Source organism: Podarcis liolepis (assembly GCF_965112155.1).
Source record: "Podarcis liolepis genome assembly, chromosome: 4".
Lineage (NCBI taxonomy): Eukaryota > Metazoa > Chordata > Lepidosauria > Squamata > Lacertidae > Podarcis > Podarcis liolepis.
In genome coordinates, this window is record NC_139558.1 from 40,041,521 (window position 1) to 40,066,927 (window position 25,407).

The 25,407-nt window shown below is 41.6% G+C and overlaps 1 protein-coding gene across 4 annotated transcripts in view; it reads left to right on the forward strand.

Moving 5' to 3' along the window:
• Positions 1 to 25,407, forward strand: part of FRMPD4 (FERM and PDZ domain containing 4) — a 212,113-nt gene that overhangs the window by 169,385 nt on the left and 17,321 nt on the right. For all 4 annotated transcript variants that reach the window (XM_083501792.1, XM_083501789.1, XM_083501790.1 and 1 more), the window contains exons 5-9: positions 1,778 to 1,823; positions 11,307 to 11,411; positions 13,628 to 13,735; positions 15,970 to 16,101; positions 24,520 to 24,639. In XM_083501792.1, the coding sequence (XP_083357918.1) occupies positions 1,778 to 1,823; positions 11,307 to 11,411; positions 13,628 to 13,735; positions 15,970 to 16,101; positions 24,520 to 24,639 (511 nt within the window). The remainder of the gene's footprint in view (positions 1 to 1,777; positions 1,824 to 11,306; positions 11,412 to 13,627; positions 13,736 to 15,969; positions 16,102 to 24,519; positions 24,640 to 25,407) is intronic.

Consider the following 25,407-nt stretch of genomic DNA (forward strand, 5'->3'; position numbering starts at 1 on the left):
GCTTTTTGCAATCTCTGTGTCCCATTTTGCTGCTTTACCCAATGTACTGGTTCAACTTTTCAGAAAGCTATCAATTAATTACTTTAAATTAATTATAAGTAGATGATAATGACTGTGGTTTTCCTCAGAATCTTTCCTCTTAGCCTTTAGAGGATGCTGAAGGATTTGAATGGCTGAGTCTATCCTTGTGTGACCCAAAATTACCTTTGACTATGTGCAAACACATTTTCTTAGGGCAGCTGCACACCTGATGCGGCATACATGTTTGGTGTGCATTTCTGGCAGCAAATGCACAAAGAAGGAAAGACATCTTTTTAAGTATCATGCTACAAACATCTGAAAATACTAACAGGGCCTTGCAAATATCTTATCCATACTTTAAAAGTGCAAGTTTATGCATGTTTGCGTGGCAGTCAGTCCCACAGTGTTTAATGGGGCTTACTCCCAAGAAAATTGAGCATTAGGAGTGCAAGCTAAGTGTTGACTCATAGAATCATAGAATTGGAAGAGACCCAGAGGTCATCTAGTCCAACCCCCTGCAATACAGAAATCTCAGCTAAAGCATCCATAACAGATGGCCATCCAACCTCTACTTAAAAACCTCCAGAGAAGGAGAGTCCTTAGCCTCCTGAGGGAGGCTGTTCCACTTTGAAAGCAAACACCAGATAACATATGTGTACAGGCATATGACACTATTGGTTCTCATTAGAAAAATAAGTAATAATATACAAGTTGGATTGTTATGATGCAAGTTTAAGTGCCTTAATTCTGATACTACTTTTGACTCCTATATTTATATACATATGTTCATTTGTTTTGCTGTCAATCTGGCTTTATCAGATGTTGGTCTGTTTGTCTGTGGACTGCAAGAAGTGGGGAGAGCTTGAAATACATTAAAAGCCACTATAATGTAGTAATATTTACTTTCTTCTTCTTTGCTTCTTTCCCCGCCCCCCTTTCCGGCTGCATTAAGACATGGGGTTTACTGGTTATAATGCTTGTGCTTCTGTCTTGATTTCTAATGTTCCTTTAAACTGCAATATCTTGTTGTGTTATGGAACTGTGGCCTTTTTAAAATCAATATACTGCCATAAATGGCTGGAGAAACTGCATACCACCTGAAATTTCGTCAACATAAAACTCCCGTAGTTTTCTGAGTTAAGGGGGTTGCAAGCAGATTTTTCTATGGAAACAATGAACATGGAAATTAGTGCTAAACTTTCATTAGATTCCACTAGGTTCCCAGAAGTGACTTTTATGTCATGTTAAAGATAGCATAAGATGCAACAAATGAACAGGTAAGTCAATGCTGTGAAGATGGAATAAAGTGGTATCTGAATCCAGCATCAGTCGCCACTGCTTTGGCACAATCGCCAGCCCCCATGTGTCTTCTTTCTGGGTCCCCAGCTAGTGTGGAACCATATAGCAGATGGAGTGATACCAGGATACTCTATAACTAATCAGATTTGACCGTGTAATAACATCATTGAGGGCAAAGAAAGATAAGTCAGAGTGAAGACTCCATCCCCCAGAATTGCCTTCATTCTTGATGGGCAAACTGTCACCCTGTTTCAGAGAAAGCATGTATGGTGTGGACATTTCATTGTAGCCAAAAATATCTGGGGAAACTGCTGTTTGTCTTGGCTCAGCTCTGTTCTCAATACTCTTGGTGTTGTTGTTAACAAATGTCCTGTTACAAGATCCCACTAGAAAAGGAAACCTTGTTATCTCTGGAGCATAAAAATATGAATCGTCACTTTCATCTCCTTTTTTACAGAAGCTGCAAAGAATCGATCCTCCTTACTGTTATTCAGCCTTATCCTGTAAGTAGTTATCATGTTTTTTAGAATTAGTTTCCTAGCAACATTTACTGCTTTTGTCTGCCTATTCTCTCTGTGTGTGTCTTCCTTATCTGCATAATAAATAGCACAAGTGAAGTACGAGCTGTGTCTTTGAAGATAAATGTGATGATTATATACTACTCTAGACAGAAGTGGAACAATGTAAGTGTAATTTAAATAAATATGGATATGTTCCAGTATGTATGAGGAGTGCTTCTTGGGGGCAGAGGAACAAGGATATTGAATTCTACTCCAAGACATTTCGCAAGTATACTAGCCAATCTTTTTGAGTCTTCTTTTTTTGGCTTCCCTTTCCCCCCTTGTCTAGCAACACCGTAATTATATACCTTTTCAGTGGGTTTTAAATGACTAGGGGGTCTTTCCCCCTTTTTTTTGGTGACAGGAGGCTGCATTTATTCCCCTTGAGCAAGACCCAAGCAAACCAACTAGAGTTAAGTAATGGAGCAAAAAGTAATGTGGCAATTCATGGTATCCCCCACCCCTGCAGATTGTAAGACACAAAAGCAACAGTTGCCTGTTTTTATGTAGTACGGGCAAGTACACACAGACGTGTGGCAGGCAAAATCCCTTTGTTCACATGAAACAGTGCAAAATACAGGCCTCCTCCAAAAGTGCTTGGGGTACGTATGATGTCCATTTTCTGGACAACTGAGTGGTTTAAGCTAAGAGGAGGCTCTGAGTGCCCAAGCTACAAATATGGACGATGACATACTGGCTAGAGGTGAATAGATCTCTCCAAACCTAGTTCATGTTCATTTTGGTTTTGGATATAAACAGTCCAATCCCATTTCTGCAGTTAATATGCAGGCTGCCCTCCCTGGCAAATAATCTACATAGATATAACCAGAGGTGCGGTCCTGCACCCAAGATTATGGGGGCATGGAGCAAGCTGGTCACTGAACCGTGCCACACTTGGCTCCACGCTCAGCCCCCCCCCCCAATACCGAGGGGGCCTGGCTTCCTGCCAGCAGGTATTGAGGGGGCTGAAGACACCTCGGCCTCATAGAGTTGTCTGCAGATAACAAAAAGTAAGTGCTTATGAAGGTCACCCAAGAGCATTAAAGCTCACTCTCTCCCAACTTTATAAGCTAGCTGCCTGGATCAGCTAAGAAGTGTAGCTGCTGCAGCATGGTCTACAAATGCCCCTAAGAGTGTCAGGCTGTGATGACATCCTACTCCTCCTCCCATGTGGCCTTATCATGCTTCCTCCCCATATAATGTCTCTGAAGGGATGGGACATTATTGCATCCCAATACTCCCAGAGGAATCTGTGGCCCTGTTTGCAACCCACACAGCAAGTGTTTCCTAGCCACTCTGGGTGGTGAGGGCCTGGGATGTTCACATTAATTTGTCTTTTTTTTAAAAAAAAAATGTAGTATACCTTTCTGAGTACAAGTCATCCAAAAGGGAGGGGGAACAATTTTAAAGGCCTCAGATTTACCTCATGGAGGAATTTGGTCCAGTGCAGATTCTGAACAAGGTTTCAGTCTGATTTTTACATGGACTTGAGAAGTGTGGGGATCAGGTGAGTCCAGCCCCATCCCTGATTCTGACCAAGCAAGTGCTTGATAGACTGAGATATAGGCACTTCCTAAGATGCTCTGATACTTCTTATTCTACCATAAAATATTGCATAATTCTCCTTCCCTTTAGCCTTATCTACACAATTTAGCCTACTGGCATTTTATTTAATGTGCTTATTAATTTACATGGCATTTTATTTACACTATGTGATAAAATGGTAGCTTTCACTGCGGTGAGCAAATGATGGAAGAAATCTGGCTCATAGATCTCAGAACTCATTATGCAGAATTCTCCTAAGTGAGTAGTGTCCTTCATGCTTGGACAGCCCCCCTATTTAAATGGTAATAATATATCCCCTTGCCTTGATTCCGCATCTTTTCCAGGTAGCTAAGGCTAGCAGCAAGGAATAGATCATGTTTGCACCAATTATTATGTAAACAGAGATCTATTTGTGGCCTAAAGTTTGTGTCTTTGATGTACCTTATTCCTTTTGACTCCAGTTAATTGAAGTCATAGCAGGGATCCATTGAAGGTTTGTAAGTTAGTATAAAATGGCATCAGAATTAAACTCACAGTATGTTTGATGCCATGGTTTTTAGGAAATTCATTCCACATTTTATTATTAAGAAATACAACTGCTTGTTCCGTTATTGGATTTAATAACATAGAAAGCAAAAATATACAGCCTGCAGTGAAGCTGTATGCAGCTTGGAGACATTCTTATAGTGCTAAATGCAATCAGAGGGATGCATGTTATAAATTTTATTCCTGGCCTCAGGCCGTGCTACCTCTGATTGGATGGCAGCAATCCTTTTCTTGTACACTTATAATGCTCCTGAGATTTAGAATGCTGAAACAGTAACTGGCTGTGTACTCAGAATGAACTGTTGCTTGGGGTTTTTAAAAAAACAACAACAACATAGAAGCATATTAGGTCAACTGCAAGAATAAACAAACCAAGGTAGTTAACTTGAAGCTTCAGATGTACCCATACCACTACAATAACCTCAGAAGGACCTAGTGCATTACTCTCTGTGTGTATTTAAAATTCTCCTATTATATGTACTCAATTTTCTCATTGGCTGAAACAAAACAATATGAGCCGTTTTAGAGTGGCCATGTTTCCTAGTTTACAGAGGACAGTCCTGTCTTTGAAGGGCTGTCCAGCCCAAGCCTGAATTAAAATAAAGAACAAAAAGAAATAAAAGCAGAGCCTCTGAACTTGCCCATAACATACATACTTACAAACATAATTTTATTTTTATGCCACCCTTCCACAGTTCAAACTGTGCTCAAGGTGGCTTACAACATAAAAAAATACATAACTACAACATAATAAAAGTAGTTGTGAGCAATAAACAGAACCTTAAAAAATACACAACTGAACTAAACAATTTCCACATAAACCACAAAGTCTAACATAAAGATACAAAATACCAACAGCAACAGCCCTTCCTCAACAAATTCCCACATGCAATCCAGCCCAAAAGTCTGTTCAGCAGCCTCAGGTTTTGTAGGTGAAGCCAGTCTGGCCCCTACCCTCCCAGGTCAGCTGGATATAAGACCTGCAAGGCAGGGAGCAGGTCTTCCAGGACTTATAGAACTCAACAGTACCTGGGCAGCAGACTGAGTGGGCGCAAAAAAACAACAACAACTGATTGCCAGTAACATTGCTCTTAGGTGGTGTGCTAGTGAGTAGATGGTGTTAATCTCAGCTCATGGGTTTTACCAGATGAGTTTGTTGTTTTTTTAAAATCTGACTCCGATGCTGTATGTGTTCGAACCAGATACCACAGCAGAAATATTTTTCTTTGTTTCATGGTAGAGATGATCTTAAATGAAGTATAATTGCCCCCATTTGTTTTGTCAAATTGTTTTGATCTCCTGAGGAAGTGTTGTCTGTCCAGCAGTTGTGTAAAGAGAAGAGAGAGCAAAGGTGTATTCTGAATTGGATAAAACCAGTAGTATATGTATGCTTGCTACTAACCCATCATGAAAACAACTCAGTGAAACTAACACTATTATAGAATTACAGTACTCTGGTCATCTGCTGAACATAATTCACTCAGTGTCTTCCAGATTAGTTTTGCTTAAGCTCATTCATTTTCAGTTTAATTACAACCAAAGCCAAACATTCTTCTTTTGTGCTTCCTGTCAATCTAATAAATCTTTCTCAGGTTAATTTGAATGTCATCTGTACTGATAAGGAAAGGATTTAAGAGCTTAATCACTTGGAGCACTTTGAAGTTTCACTTTTCTGGAAGTTTATTTGATTATCTGTTGAAAACATTTTGTTTTGTAAATGGGTTATCATTGCAATGGGTAGTTTATTAGGCTTAGGCATATTTCCAATTAGATCATTTATCCATTGTGCTGTGCATTCAGGCTTGGAGAATAAATTTCAATTGAGGGTCTGATAAGCCATCATTCTGGAAAGCTATTAAATCCTAAGAAGGTATCTTGCTGTGAGGGAACAGCATAAGCAAGTCTTTGCTCCTACTGAGGCTGGCAATGGAAGGAGACCCTTTAATCATCCCCATGAATCCTTTTACTGTAAAGCTCAACATCTATACAGATAAACAATAAAGTATACACAGTTATACAAACTGATTTCAGCATGTGGTTTGTTCTGTGGACTTACAATTATTTGGTGTTTTGAAATTGTTGTGGGAATGTATTTTGATATAGACCTAATCAGGAAAACAGCTCTGGGTCTTAACCCCTACTCCTGCCCACCCCCAGTTATCCAGAGATGTTTGCTAGGAAATCAAACATTTTCTTCCATGCTGGGGTAGGCATGGCAGTCTTTATTTGCTCCAAATTATTGCCATGAAGTGAAGCTGAAGGTTTACCAGCAAATCCTGCAGTAAGAAAATAGAGGGTAGAGAGAGAGGGAGAGTCAATGAATTAGCCTGGGGCCAAAGGGCAGAGTGGCTTGATCTCTTACTGCAGCTGCTTTCTGCTTCACTTCAGGCTGCTCCTGATTTTCTGCCTTTCTCTTGATGTGTTTCTCCCTTTATTTCCTGATTCTGTTTCTTCATATCAGGCAGGTGGGGGGGTGACTTCAGCCCCAGTGGCCAAATGTGGCCCTCCAAGCATTTATGCCCCTCAGAACTCTCTCCAGGGCGCATTCCTTACCAGTCCTCCTTCATACACTCTCTGGCTGTTTTCAAATACATTGTGATGCTCAGTCGTACTTTATTAAAAACATTCCAATACCTGGTGGTGGACCAGGTAGTCCCCCAGTTCAGATCAGGCTGTCTTGCAGACTCAGTCCTCCCGTGTGCTGTCAGTCCTGTGGATATATGCTGGCCTGCATTGCAGTTTTGTTGTAAGGATTCTAATGCCACAGAGAGAATTATGTAAAGTGTTTTAAGGTCTTAGGGAAGAGCCTAATTATAGATATCATTAGACATTATAACTTCCACTTAAACATCATTGTGCTCTTCCCTCTCTTGGATGTGTGAACATCACACACCCTTTGTTTCCATGGAATTCTGAGGTCTACCCCAGTAAAAAGTGCATAATGGCTATGTACCATTATTTGCCTGGAGATAATTCACTGCCTTTCCAAGATGCTTTCATTAAAATAAATATTGACAAATATGACAGCCTTGGAGCCATATTGGTAGTCAGCAACTGCTGCATAATTATTAGTCAAGAAAAAGTTGGCCATGATGGATAGTGTTGTGAAGAGAGAATGAATGAGATGGGGATAAGTACTAGGGACATAAATTTGTTGTGGAAATCTAAGCAACTTTTTCTTAAAAAAAAAAAAAAAAGCCTGCCTCACAATAAAGGCTGCAGACATGTGTCCTCTCAATTCTTATTGTTTTAATTTTGTTATTTCCCAGTAAACCAATTCTTGTTCCTGTAAACTAGCTGGCGTGTAGCTTGTGGCTATTAATTATCATAGTTAATGTGTTTACTGTTATGTAATCATGAAGTTCATTTAATAGCATATTTAATGTGAGCGTCTAAGAAGATATGCAAACCTTGCTCATCTTTTATTATATCTGATTTCACTGTCTCATTCTCAGTAAATGTTAAAGTATGAAATTCCACATAACTTTCATAGAACGTTTTTTTCTCTCCCACCTAATACATGTGTTGTAATCCATTTCATTGTTATTAAGCTAAAACCCCTTTGTGTGTTTTTTATATGCAACCATAGCTGCACCTTTTTGAAACTTTCACAATCCTATAGATAACAATAGTGGAAAATAAAGGGGACAATATTTGTCACAAGGTCTGTAGCAACATGATATGGTGTAAGATCCCTTATGGGAACCAGTAACTCTAGGATAAGATATTGTGGATAGGCATTTTGCATTTGTGCAATTAATGTCTTTTGAACATTATGTGCACAGTTATCTATGGACTTAACTGGGCTGCAGCTCAGTGGTAGAGTACATCATGTTTTGCATGCAGAAAGCTTCAGGTTCAATCTCTGCCAGTCAGTGTAAACAATATTGAGCTAAACGGGCCAATAGTCTGACTCAGAATAAGGAAGCTTCCTTTGTTACTGTTGTATTCTGTGCGCCGGTTGCAGTTAACAGATTTGTAGTAGGTTAATATGTTTTTGTAACTGTGAGTTTCATAAAGCAAACAAATGAAGCACATGAGGCTGGCTTGGAATACAGTCGTACCTTGGAAGTCGAATGGAATCTGTTCTGGAAATCCATTCAACTTCCAAAACGTTCAGAAACCAAAGCGCAGCTTCTGATTGGCTGCAGGAAGCTCCAGGGTTTGATCATTCGGGAGCCAAAACGTTCGAGAACTAGGCTGTTTGAAAACCAAGGTACAACTGTAGTGGTCTTTCATTCCTAACGTTGTGTTCATACTATCATAAGCAATTTGCTTCCACACTTGTGGCCATGAAAAAAATGTCATTGGTCCACACAGAAGAGTTCTTGCTGGCATTGGTTACGGTAAGGTATTAGAGTTTTCTCATTCTTCCTACTCCCACCAACATAGTGCTAATGAGACTGGCTTTATTGCTGATTTTATTACAGACTATATCTTACAAACCCTATAAATATTCTATATTCTGTATTCCCTGACAAATGCATTCCTTAAGCTCCTGCTTAAGGTCATTAAATGAGAATAATGTCTTCTATTTAGCTAAAAAGAAGTGCTTTCATAAAAAAATGAAGTAGTCGGTCCATGAACCGTTAATCACAATATGAATATGAAGGTATTAAAATAGAAATTGTTGCAACATATCAGTTTTGGTTTTATTGCTGGACTTATTTTGTTGGACACACGAGCTCTGAAAATATAAATCAAGTTCTTTTAGTAAGAGAAGCACCCTTTGAAACATTTAAAAGCTGAAGCAGCAACCTTCAATGATATTGCAGTTCAGATTCTAAAACAACAGTATTTAAACATTTGACCCTAGATCATTGGGAAAGTTTGTATTTGGTATTTAGCATGAATCACCAGATATGATGGATGCAATGGATCTGATAAGCCTGGATCATCTAATGCAAGAGTGGTGGTGGTGGGGAATCCTTTTTCTTCTCAAGGCCATGTAGACAACCTTCCAGGGGACACAGGCCAGTGGTGCCAAAGGCAAACATGGGCAGTGAAATGGATATGAATTTTACTTTTGTACAAGAGGCTAGCTCCATTGCACTCACACATCCCTCTCCATCCTCTGTCTAGACAAGAACTATTAACATTATCAGCTCTTGTACCTGAAGTTTCCCATTCCTGATCTCATGTGATTGCTAGTATGACCAAGAGGCTCAAATTTGCTGCCATTTTGATATTTCCTTAGCACCTTGACTCTAAGGTCACCATTTTACCTAAGAAGGTAGTCCATGCTGAGACTTAGGACAAGTAAGCAACATGTGCACCTTGGCTCACCTCCATTAACAGAGAATAGAAGTAGCTCTTGATGTTCATGCAACATATCTGAGACTTCTGGAGTATGCAGGTGCCTTTCTCCCTTCTTAGTCCCCAATGCAGTCAAATACTCCGTATTTACCTATTAATTTGTATTTCGGAGCCCTGGACAGGGAAATCTCCATGCCTGAAGCACCAGAAAATCCATCATACTCTAGATACTTAGACACCCATTAGAACCCACCATGATTAAGGGACCTTTAACTCACATCTGCATACAATCACCCACCTACACTCTGGACATTTGCATTAGATTTCCATGGCTGAAAAAAGAAAATATTAAAATTACCAGAGATGCCATTCTCTTACTCTAATCCAAAGAAAAACTTTTTACTTGTACTACAGAACCTTTTAAAAGGATATAAAACATGCTGCTTTGACAGCAGCCATACTCTATTAATTAGCAAAACAATTGTAATGACCTTTTTGCCCAGCCAGTTAGATGAAGGTCACAACTTGGGAATTCTTGTGATTCTTTAGTTTCTCTATGGCATAAAATAACAACTTATTTTCTTAAAGGCACACACCTACGTACACACACACATGTGGGGATTGCATTCAGAGTCATTGCACACTTGTGTGAAATCGCATGTAATTGAAACTCCCCACTCTGCCCCATTGTGCCCCTGCTCTGCCTCCACCCCAGTTACACCCTTTAAGTGATGTATTTTATGACATTTCCAGGTTAGTTCTAGGTTCAGCGCTGTGCACAATTGTGCACATATTGGTCCCACCTAAAATGGGGGCATATATATAGTAATAGACAGCTTCCCCGCTGCACATTGTGCAGTACATTGTTTCACATGCTCCTTATCAATTTATTCATTGGAAAGAAGTTTGGTGCATCGTTTTGCATCCTGAATGCAAGTCTGCGGCAGAACTGAAGCTGCAACAGACTATGGCAGCAAACCATTACAGCCTGCTAGATCAATATTGTTGTAATATATTAAAAAAATAAAAATCCATGAAACAAAAGAGAAGTAATCGCCTATGAATTTCTCTTTCCATGTGAAGACCCAGTTACTACATTATTCAATAAACACACAAGATGTAACCAGCTGTACTTTTGAATAAATAAGGTATACTATTCATTATATCAAATTGTATATTTCAACGGAAGTCTCATAAAGTTCAATGGAAAAAAACAGAAGACCCAGTGGATCAGTTCATTCTCTAGTCAGTTCACGCATAAGTATCTATTCCACCTGTCTGTTCAAAGAGTCCAATAATCCACATGAAGGGTTGTTAAAGTTCCACAGAATCCTTTCACAGAGTCTAAGACAAGGATTTCCAGAATATTAGCCTTATTTTGCCATCCTAGTCTTCATCAGTAGAAAAGGCTCATATGTAATATTACAGGATAGTGGATCTTATAGCATAGTAGTGGTTGCAGTCTACTACAGCTGCTCCATTTTCAAAAGCCTACACTGGTGAAAATATTTTGCATACCCTCTTGCGGACTGTGTTGTTAGCATCCATCTGTCTCGGGAGACAGTGGAAGAGTGCCCCTTTGGAGGTAAAATCAAACCATTGGAGAATTACAGTGCCAACTATGGCTGTGGAGGGTGATACAGGAGACACGTGTTTTATTTCAGGTGGAGGAGATGAAGGTGCCCAGTTGTGCTGCTACAGGTGTACCATGGTGTCTCTTCTTTCTGTGCTGCTCCCAGCAACAATTCCTCCTCCGGTCACTGCTGTAGCTACACAACCTGGTGGTCTACCTCCAGGCACTGTGATCGTCTTCAAGGGATGCCTGCCTTCATGTCACTGAAAGAATGTCAGCCTATTCCTGTTGCATCTGACCGACTGTGTTTACATTTTTTCATACCGCTAACAGAAAAGTGTGATTTGCTTTTATTTCCATTATATAATAAATAGCATTGGGCAGAAGCAGTAATATTTCTGACAGATGGGATCAAATGAGACTTGATCAGGAGATCTATAGCAGTGGTTGGCAGTTAACTGTCAGTCAAGTCATCTTTGCCTTTTCCACTCATCCCTTCTTTCTAGTCTCCTAAATCGGCATTTATCAGCGCTGCGAAAAAGGCCAGATTGAAGTCGAATCCTGTCAAAGTGCGATTCTCAGAAGAGGTCATTATTAATGGCCAGGTTTCTGTGAGTGTGAATATTTATTTCTTCATTTTAAAATATAATTCCCGAGAGAGAGAGAGAGAGAGAGAGAGAGAGAGAGAGAGAGAGATTCATTCAAAATCACTCTCTAAAACTTTAAATGGACAATAGTATGATAAATTGCCTAGATATGTGTGAGTAATGTATTCATTATAGACATCATATCCAAACCATGCCAAGATTTGGGGTGGAAATTAATGCCTTAAAAAAAGAAAGAAAGCAAAGTTATCCAGGATTCTAAGGATCAATTCAAGCATATAATCAGTGGCATGTTATGCTCCCTATGCTCCTCTGTACCATTGCATATTTTATTCAACGCTGCTTGTTTGGAAATATCTCTTTGTTGAAATTATACATCATGTGCAAAGCTTACATACAGTGGTGCCCTGCAAGACGAATGCCTCGCAAGACGAAAAACTCGCTAGACGAAAGGGTTTTCCGTTTTTCGATGCGCTTCGCAAGACGAATTTCCCTATGGTATGGGCTTGCTTTGCAAAACGAAAAAGTCTTTCGAGTCTTGCGATTTTTTTTGCTTCCCCCCTTTTTTCTAAGCCGCTAATAGCCTTTTAGCCACTAAGCCGCTAAGCCTTTAATAGCTGCTAAACCGCTAATAGCGCTAATCCGCTAAGCCGCTAATAGGGTTGCTTCGCAAGACGAAAAAACCGCTAGACGAAGAGACTCGCGGAACGGATTAATTTCGTCTTGCGAGGCACCACTGTAACAGTGAACATCCATTATGACACACAAGTTCTTAAGACGGAAAGCATTCTCTCTCACAAATCTATAAACTCTTCACAAGGTTTTAGTTTTGATGGAGAGTATTTTCAAGTGAGCAACTCAACATGTGAAATCACGTGAAAGGACCTTACTGTGTAATTAACTGAATGGTTGTGCCTGAGCCATAATAAAGGTTTGTTGGCAGTTCAGAAGAGACTCGGGGGGACAGGGCTGTCCTTCCCGCATACACAGAGGCCCCACAATTGCCTACCTGAGAAAGAAGGTGTTTCAGAAAATGCAACAGTATTTTTTTATTCCTTGATCCTTCTTAATAATTTAAAGAATCCCGTTATGAAACCAAGGGCACAATGAAATCTTTGGTTCTTGGCAAAGTAAACAACATCTCTGCATTAATATTTCATAGGCATCATCTCCTAATATAGGAGCTATATTATAAATATTATATTATAAATGCTGTGCTTTAAAAAGAGTTCACCGTTGCTTAATTTTGTATCTAGTTTCTTTGAATTTCAAGCTTCCAACTTTTACCTTTGCTCATTCCTGCGAAGAACGAGTACCAATTAGCAAGTACTGTGTTAATCATTGTCTCGTCCTTTCTGTAAACTACCGTAATCCCTGCAACATGGCCTCTCAGTTGCACATTTCTATTTGTAATTTTATAAAAAAGTGGGGTATAATAATTGCCACGCTGGGTCACGCCAGTGCCCCATTTAGATCATAATTCAATCTGTGGGCAATAAAACAAATAAACTTTTGGATATGCACAATGGAAGAACAACATGCAAGCAGCAGACTCCTTCCCGCCAATGAACACATACACAAAGAGTGTATTCATGCTGCGCCATATTGCATAAAAGGTACTGCTGGGGAAGGAAACCAGGCTGCTGACAATAATTTGGCAATATATTGTATCAAAGCTGAGGCCATTTTTTTCTCCAACTCTTTTTCGACTAATGAGTAATGACCCATCCCATTTCGTCAACTGAGGTGAAACAAGAAGGTGCTCCCCACCAAAGCGTCACTTTCCAGGGTCGCGGGGCAGCTGCTTCCAGCTAGATCTTGTGGAACTCTTATGAGATCTTGCTGGAAGCCTCAACCGCATGGCCCAAGTCGTGGCAGGGGCACACCTGCAGGGTCACAGCCCCATGGGATTCCGCCACCCAAGGCACTTGCTTCAGTCAGCCTCATGGGCAGTTCAACACTGGTAATAAGTACCAGGATTGTAACATCAGTGGCTTAAGGACAACTTGAGCACCATCCCTCCATGTGAAGGCCACCAGAAAATAACTCAATATTAGTGGTAAATATAATAATTTATTTTGCTTAAGGGGGAATCCAGAGTCCTTGATTTCAAGTGTCAGTCAGCTTGTGTGGTTCCTTCCCCTGAATCGGAGTTCTAGGCTAATTTAAAGCCTTGTTATATGGGAGCTCTGATCATGTTCATTGTTTTTACTCTCTGACAGGAAACTGTTAAAGATAATTCACTTCTTTTCATGCCAAACGTTCTGAAAGTGTATCTTGAAAATGGGCAGACCAAATCTTTTCGGTTTGATTGCAGCACTTCAATAAAGGTAGGCTTGCTGCTCAGAATCTTCAACAGACATTGCATCTTAAGACTGCAAAAAATAAATGAATAAAGTTCCAGCAAGCCTTACAATAACATTTTTGTATGCAGGATTCAAGCCTGTACTATAAGGCTTCCTTGTGATGAATTTTGTGGATTTAAATGAATTTTATGCTCATAAACTCTAATGTGGCGCTAGTGATTCAAAAATAGGGGTGACGGCTTTAATTACTGGAACTTAATTAAAATTACATGGAACTCACTAAGAAGTCATGATATGCTGCCAGAAGTCAGCATGCTGTGCCAGCTGAAATTAAGATATTGATTGCTAATTGAATAACTTGCAACAAATATGGGTCAATAATATGAGAAATAGGTATGTTAGGGTTATGCCAGCAGTGAATTATATTACTAGTGAGTAGACCACAGGCTAAACGAATAAGGGATATCGTGAAATAAATTCACAATGGGAATGGTACTAATGGGAGCTGGAAGCTACTCTGGCTTTAGAGATCCTCTGGAACAGTGCGGGAGGCAGCATTTGGGATGCAGTAGGAGGAGGAAGTCAACAAAAGTAGCAGCCTACTGTCCAGGCCTGGCCCAAGATATTTTGGCACCTGAGGCAAACCACAAAATGACACCCTCTTGAGAATCAAAGACTGGCGCAGAGGGAAATGGGCCTGTTCTAAATCATGCCAGGCAGGTGGAGATCCCAGCAAGCAGCCCATGCCATTTCCTGAGTGGGAGGAGACCAGCAGTGTCTCTTATTTGCTGAGAAGCCACAATAGAGGCGGCATTGGGGTAGGGCTGCCAAGGAGGAGGCACATCTGGCCTCCCAAGGTGCATGCCGTAGCAGTCGCTGCCACCATGGCAGAGGCGGCAGCAGCAGGTGATGCACTCCTCAGAGGCCGGATCCTGCCTCCCAAGGCAGTTGCCTCACCTTGCCTCATGGGTGGACTAACCCTGCCACTTTGATCAAAGGCCTTCTGTGGATGGACGGTGCCTTCCCATCTAAGGAAAGCAAAGCCTTTATCCAACGCTGACCCATAATGCATTAGCACAACTTAAGCATGTTGATAAATGCAGATTATATAGTACAGTTCAATCAACATTGTGACTTATTTATTTTTCTGAGAACAGAGACTTTGCTCTGGTTCCCCACTGATATCTTTCCTAACCTCTCAAACCTCACAATTGCAGTAATGTGTTGTCCTTTCTACAGTCAGTTTCCCTTAGTTATATACTCAGTGTGCACATTTTTGCCTAATTTCTGATCTAAAAATAAATGTTTAGCAAAAATAAGTGAACTTGCAAGGAAGTGCAATCAATATGTCTGTGATGCATCTGTGATGCATCTCAGTCATATATTTCAAAAATCTTTGGAACTATTTAACTGCTTCAATAATTTATTTATCTCCCTAGCATCAATAATGATTTTGTGAACCAGAATTTTTATGTTCAGTTTACTAGGTATCCATTTCTAATACTGAACTCACCAAACAACTTTTTTGTCAAGTGGCAAGGTTAACCTATATATATATCCTTCAGAGATAAATTGAAAATAACGTGGATCTTTATGGATGGGTGGTCAGTTCTGAATGAAATCAGAACTGCATTTAGGCAAACTGACATTTAATTGCCATTTTAGAAGTAATAACAGAAGGTAGAGATTGATACAAAAGCTTGTTCAAAAATATCCACTCAGATGTTTAGCAGTGGGAAGATAACAAGAATGTTACTGATGAAAAAATGTCTTTTAAAAAGAAGAGGGGGGGGGGGAGAGAAATCTTTTTTTTTTTTATGACAGCAACATTGCTTATTACTGAAGTGGAGGGAAAGTATATGGGGAACTGCCATAAAGTGGACTTCAGCTAAAGCAAGGGGGAAAGCCCTCACTTTTTGCAGACAGTTCTTAGCCAAATTCAGAAAGAGTGTGTATCTGAATCTCCTGCTTAGAGAGCTGGGGGTTGTTAACCATCATTTTAGCAGGGGGTTCTTGAAAACCTTTTAGCAATGCCTTGCAAGGTGCTTTGAAGTCCTGACCTTGGGACTTCAAAGTGCCTTGCAGAGGACATCAGTGTGACATCATGTGGTTGGCAGCTGAGCAACTCCAGGTCTGGCCCACAGACTCCTACCCCTTTGGACTGAGAAATTACATTTCAGAGTGAGAGAAAACAAGGTCCCCATTCTATCCGTTTCTTTTCTTCTGGGTGGTTGTTATCAATCTGTTCTCTTTTGAAGGATGTCATCTTAACGCTTCAGGAGAAGCTCTCAATTAAGTGTATTGAACACTTTTCCCTGATGCTGGAGCAGAAGACTGATGGGTCTGGAACCAAACTTCTCTTGCTACACGAACAAGAGACTCTTACTCAGGTTTGTGCAATAATGCAACTATGCATGCAACAATGAAGCATTGTGGAACCTGTAATATTCTGGAAAATGCTGTTATCATTTCTAGAGCAGTGTCAGATAGCTACTGTTAGCATATAAATGTGTTTAGTTATAATGCAGTGAACTGGACTTAAATCAAAGATGGTGCTATAAGCAGAAACTTCCATCCTGCTGCCATAGCTGAGGTGGCTAGGGAACTGCTCTGTGGAGTCTGCAGTGTGGATTTAACTATTGGGAGCTCTGCAACTCTAGCTCCTGGAAGAACTCTCTGCTCCCACCCTCATCATGCACACAAAAAAAGGCTTCTCCTTTGCCTCTGTTGGGGCCCAATCTATCTCCTGCTTTCTGGTTTCTGGTGACAGTGTGTGTCTGTGGCTGCCCTTGTTCAGTGGCGTAGCATGGGGGGTGCAGGGGGGGCCGGCCGCACCGGCCGCAACATCTGGGGGGGCGCTCGCACTCGCAGCTCTCTGCCCCTACCTGGCTCACTCACTCTCTCTCACTGCAGTGCTGGCTGTGCGAATCCGATCCGAGCCGCTGGGTCGCCGCCCACTGTGGAGGGGGTGGGCCCCAGGCGTGCGGTGCGGAGAGAGAGCGAGGGACTATCTGGGGGAGGGACAGTGCAGCGGCCGCCCAGCGCAGCACTGAGCGCGGGAGAGAACCACACCAGACCAGACCAGGCAGCAGCAAGAAGAAGCTGGCAGCGGCGGCAGGTTAGGGGTTAGGGGGCGCAAATTACTTGCCTTGCCCCGGGTGCCGACAACCCACGCTACGCCACTGCCCTTGTTGCATGTTCTTCCTCCTGCCTTTGGCTGCTTGGAAAAGGAGCCTTTCCCTCCCCGTCCAGCTAGTGTCCCAGGGGTGGGGCTCTATGTGTGTGCTCTGGTCAGCAATGTAGGTGCTGTATTGTGTGAGATCTCCTTCCTTCCCTTTTGTGTGTTGTGCTGCAGAAGAGTAGCATTAAACAGAGAATTAAAAACCCCTGCCTATATCCCCTGCTTGATTTCTGAGCTACCCCCCCCCGTCTTCCTCGTTGTACATATATATATATCCAAATCACACTGAGTATGTTTCCTCAAGCCTGCTCGAACAAAACCTGTTCCCTGATTGTTTCAGTAATGCCATAATCCATCCACTTCTGCGGTGATAAATGGTGATGCAGAAAACACTGTTGGGTGACTTCATTTATTAGATCATTAAGGAAGATTAAGCTCATTGTGGAAACAGCAGTAAGGGGTTCTTAGGAGCTGTTGGTTCTGGCCTAATTCTGCTGTCACTGGAATCAATTCTTATTTTCTTTGTTATTTGTTTTGGAAAGACCTTTCAAAAGCTCACCAATAGCTTGTTAGTGCTTCTTTCTTTGCCTGCTTGCCTGCCTGCCTTTTGATGATTAGGAAGTAGCTTGTTAGAGCAAGGAAAGCAGAGGGCTGTATTATGAATTAGGAGACTGTATTATGGGCACTGAAGAGAAAAAAAGGCTGAAGAACAATGCTGCCAATTTCCTGTCAATCAAAGCAAACAAAGCTGGGCACAATTCAGCCAAAGTTAAGCATCTTCATCTATTGGCTTCAATAGGAGAGATTTAAGCACAAACATTGGCTCTCAGATTGCTTTTTTGCCACCTAGACAGTAGGTCCTGACCACACATTGCATTAATTGTGTCACTGTGATATCAGGGGATTTTATATATATATATATATATATATATATATATATATATATATATATATATGCTTTCGTAGATTTTCACGGGTACAGGAATGCAGGTTTTGGTGTCTTCGGGTGTCTTCCCGTGTAAGAGTTGGGGTGTCTAGGCGACGTTTCGACGAGGTCTCACTCGTCATCTTCAGGCTGGTGCTTTCGGCTTCTTGTTACTGGAACAGAGCAGGATCTCAGTGTTTGAGTTCCTATAAATACTGTTGAGGGGGTGTGGTGTATAGCCTCCAACGTTCTGGGCAGAGAGGAAGTTCCCAGGTTAGTGTGCCTTTTCTTCTTTTGTTCCTTAATTACTTGAGGGATATCTTGAGTGATTTCTTGAGTGATATTCTGAGTACCACTTAGGTGGGTCATTAGGTGTGGATTAGTTGCTAAAGCTTTCGTGTCTTGACCTCTTGAGCTTGTGAAGAGTTTTTCTGAGAAGATGGCTGTACTGCACTTAGTTGTGCTCTGGCTTGGCTTCGTGTATAGGGGCGAGCTGTGGTTTTGTGCCCTGTGCCAGCCAGATCTGTGTAGGGATTGCAGGGGGGTGCAGCATCCGGAGGTGCCACTATGGTTTGGCTACTGGATGGTGTCTGTAATTTATCTGTGGAGAGGGTCTGGGTTTGGGTCTGGTGTGGTTGATTGCTGATGGCGTTCTGTGTGCCTCTGGTTCTGGTGTCGGTTTTTGTGGGGAGGGCTAATTTCCAGATGTCTGGCAGGCGGGACGTGTCGTCACGCTTGTTCATGTTGTGAGGGTGTTTCTCTATCTCGATGGCTTCCATGATTATTCTCTTGTGGTGATGTTCCATGTTAAAGAGCAATTTGGAATCTGCAAAATTAATTTCGTGTCCTGTTTCTTTCATGTGTTGGAAAAGAGAGGAAGTTTTTTCTTCTTTTTTGACGGCATTCTTGTGTTCTGCGATACGTGCATTTATTCGTCTGTTTGTTTGTCCAATGTACGTGGCTGGGCAGACTTTGCAGGGTATTTCATAGACCCCTTGGTTTTCCAACTGGATTTTATCTTTGGGGTTTCTGAGGATATTGGCTATTTTTTGGTTGGTGCAAAAGGCTGTTTTGATATTGTGTTTATGGAGGATTTTGCTAATTTTATCTGTAGTGCCCTTGATATAAGGAAGGAGGGCCATGCCATTGTTTTCTTCTGTGTCTTGGTTTTTGGGGGGTGTTTCTTTTTGGATTAGCTTCGTAACCCTGTTTTGCTGGTATCCATTGGCGATTAACACATTTGAGAGATTCTGTAACTCAGTTGTCAAGTGGTCTTTGTCAGCCAGGCGTTTGGTTCTGGAGATGAGATATAACTCAAACACTGAGATCCTGCTCTGTTCCAGTAACAAGAAGCCGAAAGCACCAGCCTGAAGATGACGAGTGAGACCTCGTCGAAACGTCGCCTAGACACCCCAACTCTTACACGGGAAGACACCCGAAGACACCAAAACCTGCATTCCTGTACCCGTGAAAATCTACGAAAGCAAATATCTCACCTCTACGGGGAGGAAACCTTCCAGCTGACAAGAACCTACGAGAAACTAGAAATCCGAAGAGCCACCATCTTATGTGATCTCTTGTTCCTACGCAACTGCCGAGACAACAACTTAATCCCCACATGCTTCCAACTTAAATTCCACTCTAAAACCCCAGCTACCGAAAGGATCCTGAAACGAACTGAACTATCCCTAATCAGAAACGAAATACATAAGAAAAGATACCTACTAAACCAAACCAACAAAGATCTGCTCACTCTTCACCTCAAACTCTGTAACAAAATCCACCCTGCACTCTGGGACAAATGCAAACAACTAGCCGTCTGGAGAGCTGAAACTGAGACCTCACATAAGACAGACAGACACACCAACAAACTCCACAAACTAGAGAAACGCCAGAAGCCCAGCCACCCTCCACAACAACCCATGAAACAAACAGTACATAACATATCAGACAGGATCCTCACCTCAACTGAAACCAAAGTACTCTCCAAAGGTTTCAACTTTGCAGTCGCCCCGAGACGCATCCCCACGGAAAACATCATATGCGGAGTCGAAGCTAGCCTAACCAAAATCAACCCAGATGAAGCCAATAAAATCAGACTTGAAGTCACCAACATCCTCTGCTCCAGCAAACCACCCAGAAGCAATTTACACAAAGAAGAACAGAAAGCACTCACCAACCTGAGGAAAGACAACAACATAATCATTCTCCCAGCAGACAAAGGTAATGCCACTGTTGTGATGAACACATCGGACTACCAAGCAAAACTATCAAATCTACTCCAAGACCCTACCTACCAACCTATAAAAACAGATCCCACCACCTATCTGGAAAAAACCACCAAATCCAAAATAAAAGCCTCTCCTATCAGTGAAGAAATCCAGCTAAGAATCATCCCCAGAGAAAAATCATCCAGATGCCCCAAACTCTACGGTCTCCCCAAGATACACAAAGAAGGAACACCACTCAGACCAATAGTCAGCTCCATAGGCTCACCTCTACAAAATCTCGCTAAATTTCTCGCTAAGCAACTTCAGCCCTATGCAGAATCCATCGCTTCACACGTTACAAACTCCTTCCAGTTCATAGAAACAATAAAGAAACAAAACCTACATCCCGATGACCTACTTGTGAGCTTCGATGTTGTATCTCTCTTCACACAAGTGCCCATTAATGAAGCCTTGACAGCCATTCAAAACAAATACAATCCCCCCGAATACATCCTGGACCTGGCCAACCACTGCCTAACCAACACGTACTTCATCCACAATGGACAAAGATACAAACAGATAGAAGGAGCACCTATGGGATCACCCCTCTCACCGGTCATCGCAAATTTGTACATGGAACACTTTGAAACCAATGCTTTAGACAAGTCAGAACACAAACCCAAACTTTGGCTCAGATATGTTGACGACACCTTTGTAATTTGGCCACACGGGAAAGAAAAACTAGATAGCTTCCTCACACATCTCAACAGCCTACACCCCAAAATACAATTCACTATGGAAATAGAAGCCAACAACCAACTTCCCTTCCTTGACGTCCTAATCTACAAAAAACCTGATGGCTCCCTAGGACACACTATCTACCGGAAAAAAACACACACCAACCGCTACTTACATGCACAATCACACCACCACCCTGCACAAATAAACTCCGTAGCCAAGACTCTCATCTCCAGAACCAAACGCCTGGCTGACAAAGACCACTTGACAACTGAGTTACAGAATCTCTCAAATGTGTTAATCGCCAATGGATACCAGCAAAACAGGGTTACGAAGCTAATCCAAAAAGAAACACCCCCCAAAAACCAAGACACAGAAGAAAACAATGGCATGGCCCTCCTTCCTTATATCAAGGGCACTACAGATAAAATTAGCAAAATCCTCCATAAACACAATATCAAAACAGCCTTTTGCACCAACCAAAAAATAGCCAATATCCTCAGAAACCCCAAAGATAAAATCCAGTTGGAAAACCAAGGGGTCTATGAAATACCCTGCAAAGTCTGCCCAGCCACGTACATTGGACAAACAAACAGACGAATAAATGCACGTATCGCAGAACACAAGAATGCCGTCAAAAAAGAAGAAAAAACTTCCTCTCTTTTCCAACACATGAAAGAAACAGGACACGAAATTAATTTTGCAGATTCCAAATTGCTCTTTAACATGGAACATCACCACAAGAGAATAATCATGGAAGCCATCGAGATAGAGAAACACCCTCACAACATGAACAAGCGTGACGACACGTCCCGCCTGCCAGACATCTGGAAATTAGCCCTCCCCACAAAAACCGACACCAGAACCAGAGGCACACAGAACGCCATCAGCAATCAACCACACCAGACCCAAACCCAGACCCTCTCCACAGATAAATTACAGACACCATCCAGTAGCCAAACCATAGTGGCACCTCCGGATGCTGCACCCCCCTGCAATCCCTACACAGATCTGGCTGGCACAGGGCACAAAACCACAGCTCGCCCCTATACACGAAGCCAAGCCAGAGCACAACTAAGTGCAGTACAGCCATCTTCTCAGAAAAACTCTTCACAAGCTCAAGAGGTCAAGACACGAAAGCTTTAGCAACTAATCCACACCTAATGACCCACCTAAGTGGTACTCAGAATATCACTCAAGAAATCACTCAAGATATCCCTCAAGTAATTAAGGAACAAAAGAAGAAAAGGCACACTAACCTGGGAACTTCCTCTCTGCCCAGAACGTTGGAGGCTATACACCACACCCCCTCAACAGTATTTATAGGAACTCAAACACTGAGATCCTGCTCTGTTCCAGTAACAAGAAGCCGAAAGCACCAGCCTGAAGATGACGAGTGAGACCTCGTCGAAACGTCGCCTAGACACCCCAACTCTTACACGGGAAGACACCCGAAGACACCAAAACCTGCATATATATATATATATATATATATATATATATATATATATAAATTGATCTTGTGGTGATTTCCTTCTGTGCCATTAATAATAACAAATAATAATAATAATAATAATAACAACAACAACAACAACAACAACAACAATAATAATAATAATAATAATAATGCCACTTTTCCTCATAAAGATGTCCAAAGCAACCCATAATATAACAGCAGCACAACATGAAAAATACATATCAGTACATCATTACCACAAACTTTCTAATACCAATTTATTTCAAAACATATGGCAATCCAAATAAACATTCATTTTCATAAGACCAACCTAGCATTTTAAATTCATGACAAAATTAATGATGGTGCCAAATGGAGCTTTTTTTAATTGCACTGTGGCATTGCAGCTGGTTTAACCCATCGCTCCCTGTGCATTGCAGTCCCAATCGAACTTGGCCCCCATGCCTAATTTTTAAATTGCTCCAAGCAACGCTATTAATGTCATGTGCAGTTACTTGTTAGGCCTTCATTGGTGCCTTTTAACAATACAGGCGCCTCAGGAAACTGCCCATACAACATCTCCTGCTTTATTTCTTTCCCTTTGCCATATTACTCACCATCTTGTCCCATTGATTGAGTGGAATAGAGTCCACAAGAGACAGGAGACAGAATTACATACAAGGAATGCATGGGGAAGGGTGCATAGTGGCGGCCATTTCCCCTACCCAATTACTATTGTTAAATATATAGGTAGGTTTCTGGGTTGTGTTAATCTATTGCTGCCTTCTCCAACCTGATGCCCTCCAGATGTTTTAGAGTACAGTTCTTATCAACCCCAACCAGCATTGCCAATGATTAGGGATGATGGGGCTTCTGGTCTGTAAGATACCATATTTTAGATCGACATTGCATAAACCTGGGAGTTCAATAATGATTAAGCTACCAATAGTCAACCTCAGTTTCTCCCTTTTATATCCTTGATTTCCTGCTCTTTATATTAGTCCAAGTGGTGGTTTGTTTTAATGCTCATCCACCATGTTTTCTTACTGTTTACTAGCAAATGGAAACACCGTAATTGGATGGGTGGGTCACAATGCCTTTTCTGACTGATGCTTGCATTTAATGCAATCTCTCAATTGGGTATAACAGGGCTTAGCCAAAAACCGATTGAACTGAATAAAAATCTTACGATTGAATCAAACTGCTGTCCAATGTGGATATTAGCAAGCAAGTATTACACACTGCAGCATAATCTTTCTGTGAAAGATTAGCTTATTAGCTAAGATTTTCTGCTTCATAATACACCAAGTTTGCCTTTTGATTGTATTTTCTCTGCGCGATGATTTCCTGATAAATTTCTGGCTACTCCATAGAGGCTTTTGTTTAATTTGGAAAGTTTTGGAAATGGCCTGTGTGCCAATATAAGTCAGTGTGCCAGTCTCCAGAGATTATGGTGGAGACCCTGATGGGTCGGGAGCAGCGTAAACATAGGTCAAAATTGGACATTCTAACAGGCAGAGGCATTCAGCAGATAGGTCAGGGAGAAGGACTATGAGAAGAAATAGGACTATGAGTACCTAGATTTTCATTGGCTTTATTGGTGTTTAGCAATCTGGGTGGGGAGTGCTGATTTCTGAAAGTCTGTCCTGGGTAGGTTGTGCAATGATGGAACACTGCATAAGATGTCTGGGATGTTTCAGAATTAAGAGAAATACCAGTATTTTCCATTGATGCATATGGAGTGTGTGTGTGTGTGTGTGTGTGTGTGTGTGTGTAAGAGATAATAATAATTTAGGATTCCTCCTTATCTGAAATCAAAGTAAACTGATTTTGGTTCCTCTATTTCTTTCTTCATACCACATAGCCTCCTTATGATAACTATTAAGACCCCATTCTGTTAGAATTAACAGAGTGATAATAACTTGCCCTTTGGTTAAAAGACCATTCGTCCTGATGAGGATTATCTCTCCATATGCCCCCTCCAAAGGAGGCACAGAGGGGGGGTGGTATGACAACGAGCCTTTTCTGTGGTGGCTCCCTGTCTGTGTTTTTAGGTTTTCATTTTGTTTTGGTTTTATACTAGTTTTAATATTTGTACTATTTTGTAACCTGCTTTGGGTTACCATTTGTAAAAAAAAAATGAAGGGGGAGAAGGAACTAATAATAATAATAATAATAATAATAATAATAATAATAATACCCTTTGTTAGAATTTCCGTCTAGTCATCTCAAGGTTTGTGTGTTATGCAAAATAGGATGCAATGTCAGGAATTCCACACATGCATTTTGTTGTTCCAGGTGACCCAGAGGCCAAGCTCCCATAAGATGAGATGTCTCTTCAGAATTAGTTTTGTCCCAAAGGATCCCATTGACCTTTTACGAAGGGATGCGGTTGCCTTTGAATATCTGTATGTACAGGTGAGTTGGATGGGTTTATATAAATCAGGGCAATTTGGGCTTCCTTAAGAGAAGGTTTTTAAAGGCATGTGACATGTGAGCAGAGAAAAGAAATAGAATACAACATTTTGTTTATGATGGGAATAGCAGGAAAACGGCACAAGGGTTTAGATGAGGGTGGGCCAAACCTGGCCTCTTGCTAGTGGTTCAAATTCATCCCACTAGGCCATTTTCTCCAAACCATGCCCCCCAGCTCCACAGTCAACATCTCATGTGACATCAGGTGTGTGCAGGTGGAGTTGTTGCTGCCCATGCACAATTGGGAGCCTTAAAGTGCACGGGCAATGGCGCATTTGCAAGGGAAAGCAGGTTTCGGTTCCCCATCCCCAGCTGATGGGCAGGAAAACCAAAGCCTGCTAAATCAGCTGAACAAGAGAGCCAGTGCTTGCAGAAAGCAGGCTTCAGTTCTCCCACCCACCACTGAAGTTGCCTGCTGGATTGATTCACAGGACTCACAAAGCTGTGTGCACAGCAGTTCCCCCTTTAAGTGGTTCCTCTGGCAGTTGGCTATGCTGCCTGGGGCTGATAGGAGCTGGGATCCAGTAGCATCTGGGGGGAGACCACAGGTTAACCACCTCTAGTTTCCAGGATCACTGATCTTCTTGAAATAACAGGCATGGATGAAACTGCATAGGTTTCCTTGCTGACTATTTTTATCTGTTATTCAACCCTTCCTACAAGGAACCTAGGGCAGCATGGGGCCCATCTCATCCTTTTAAGAACCAGAGG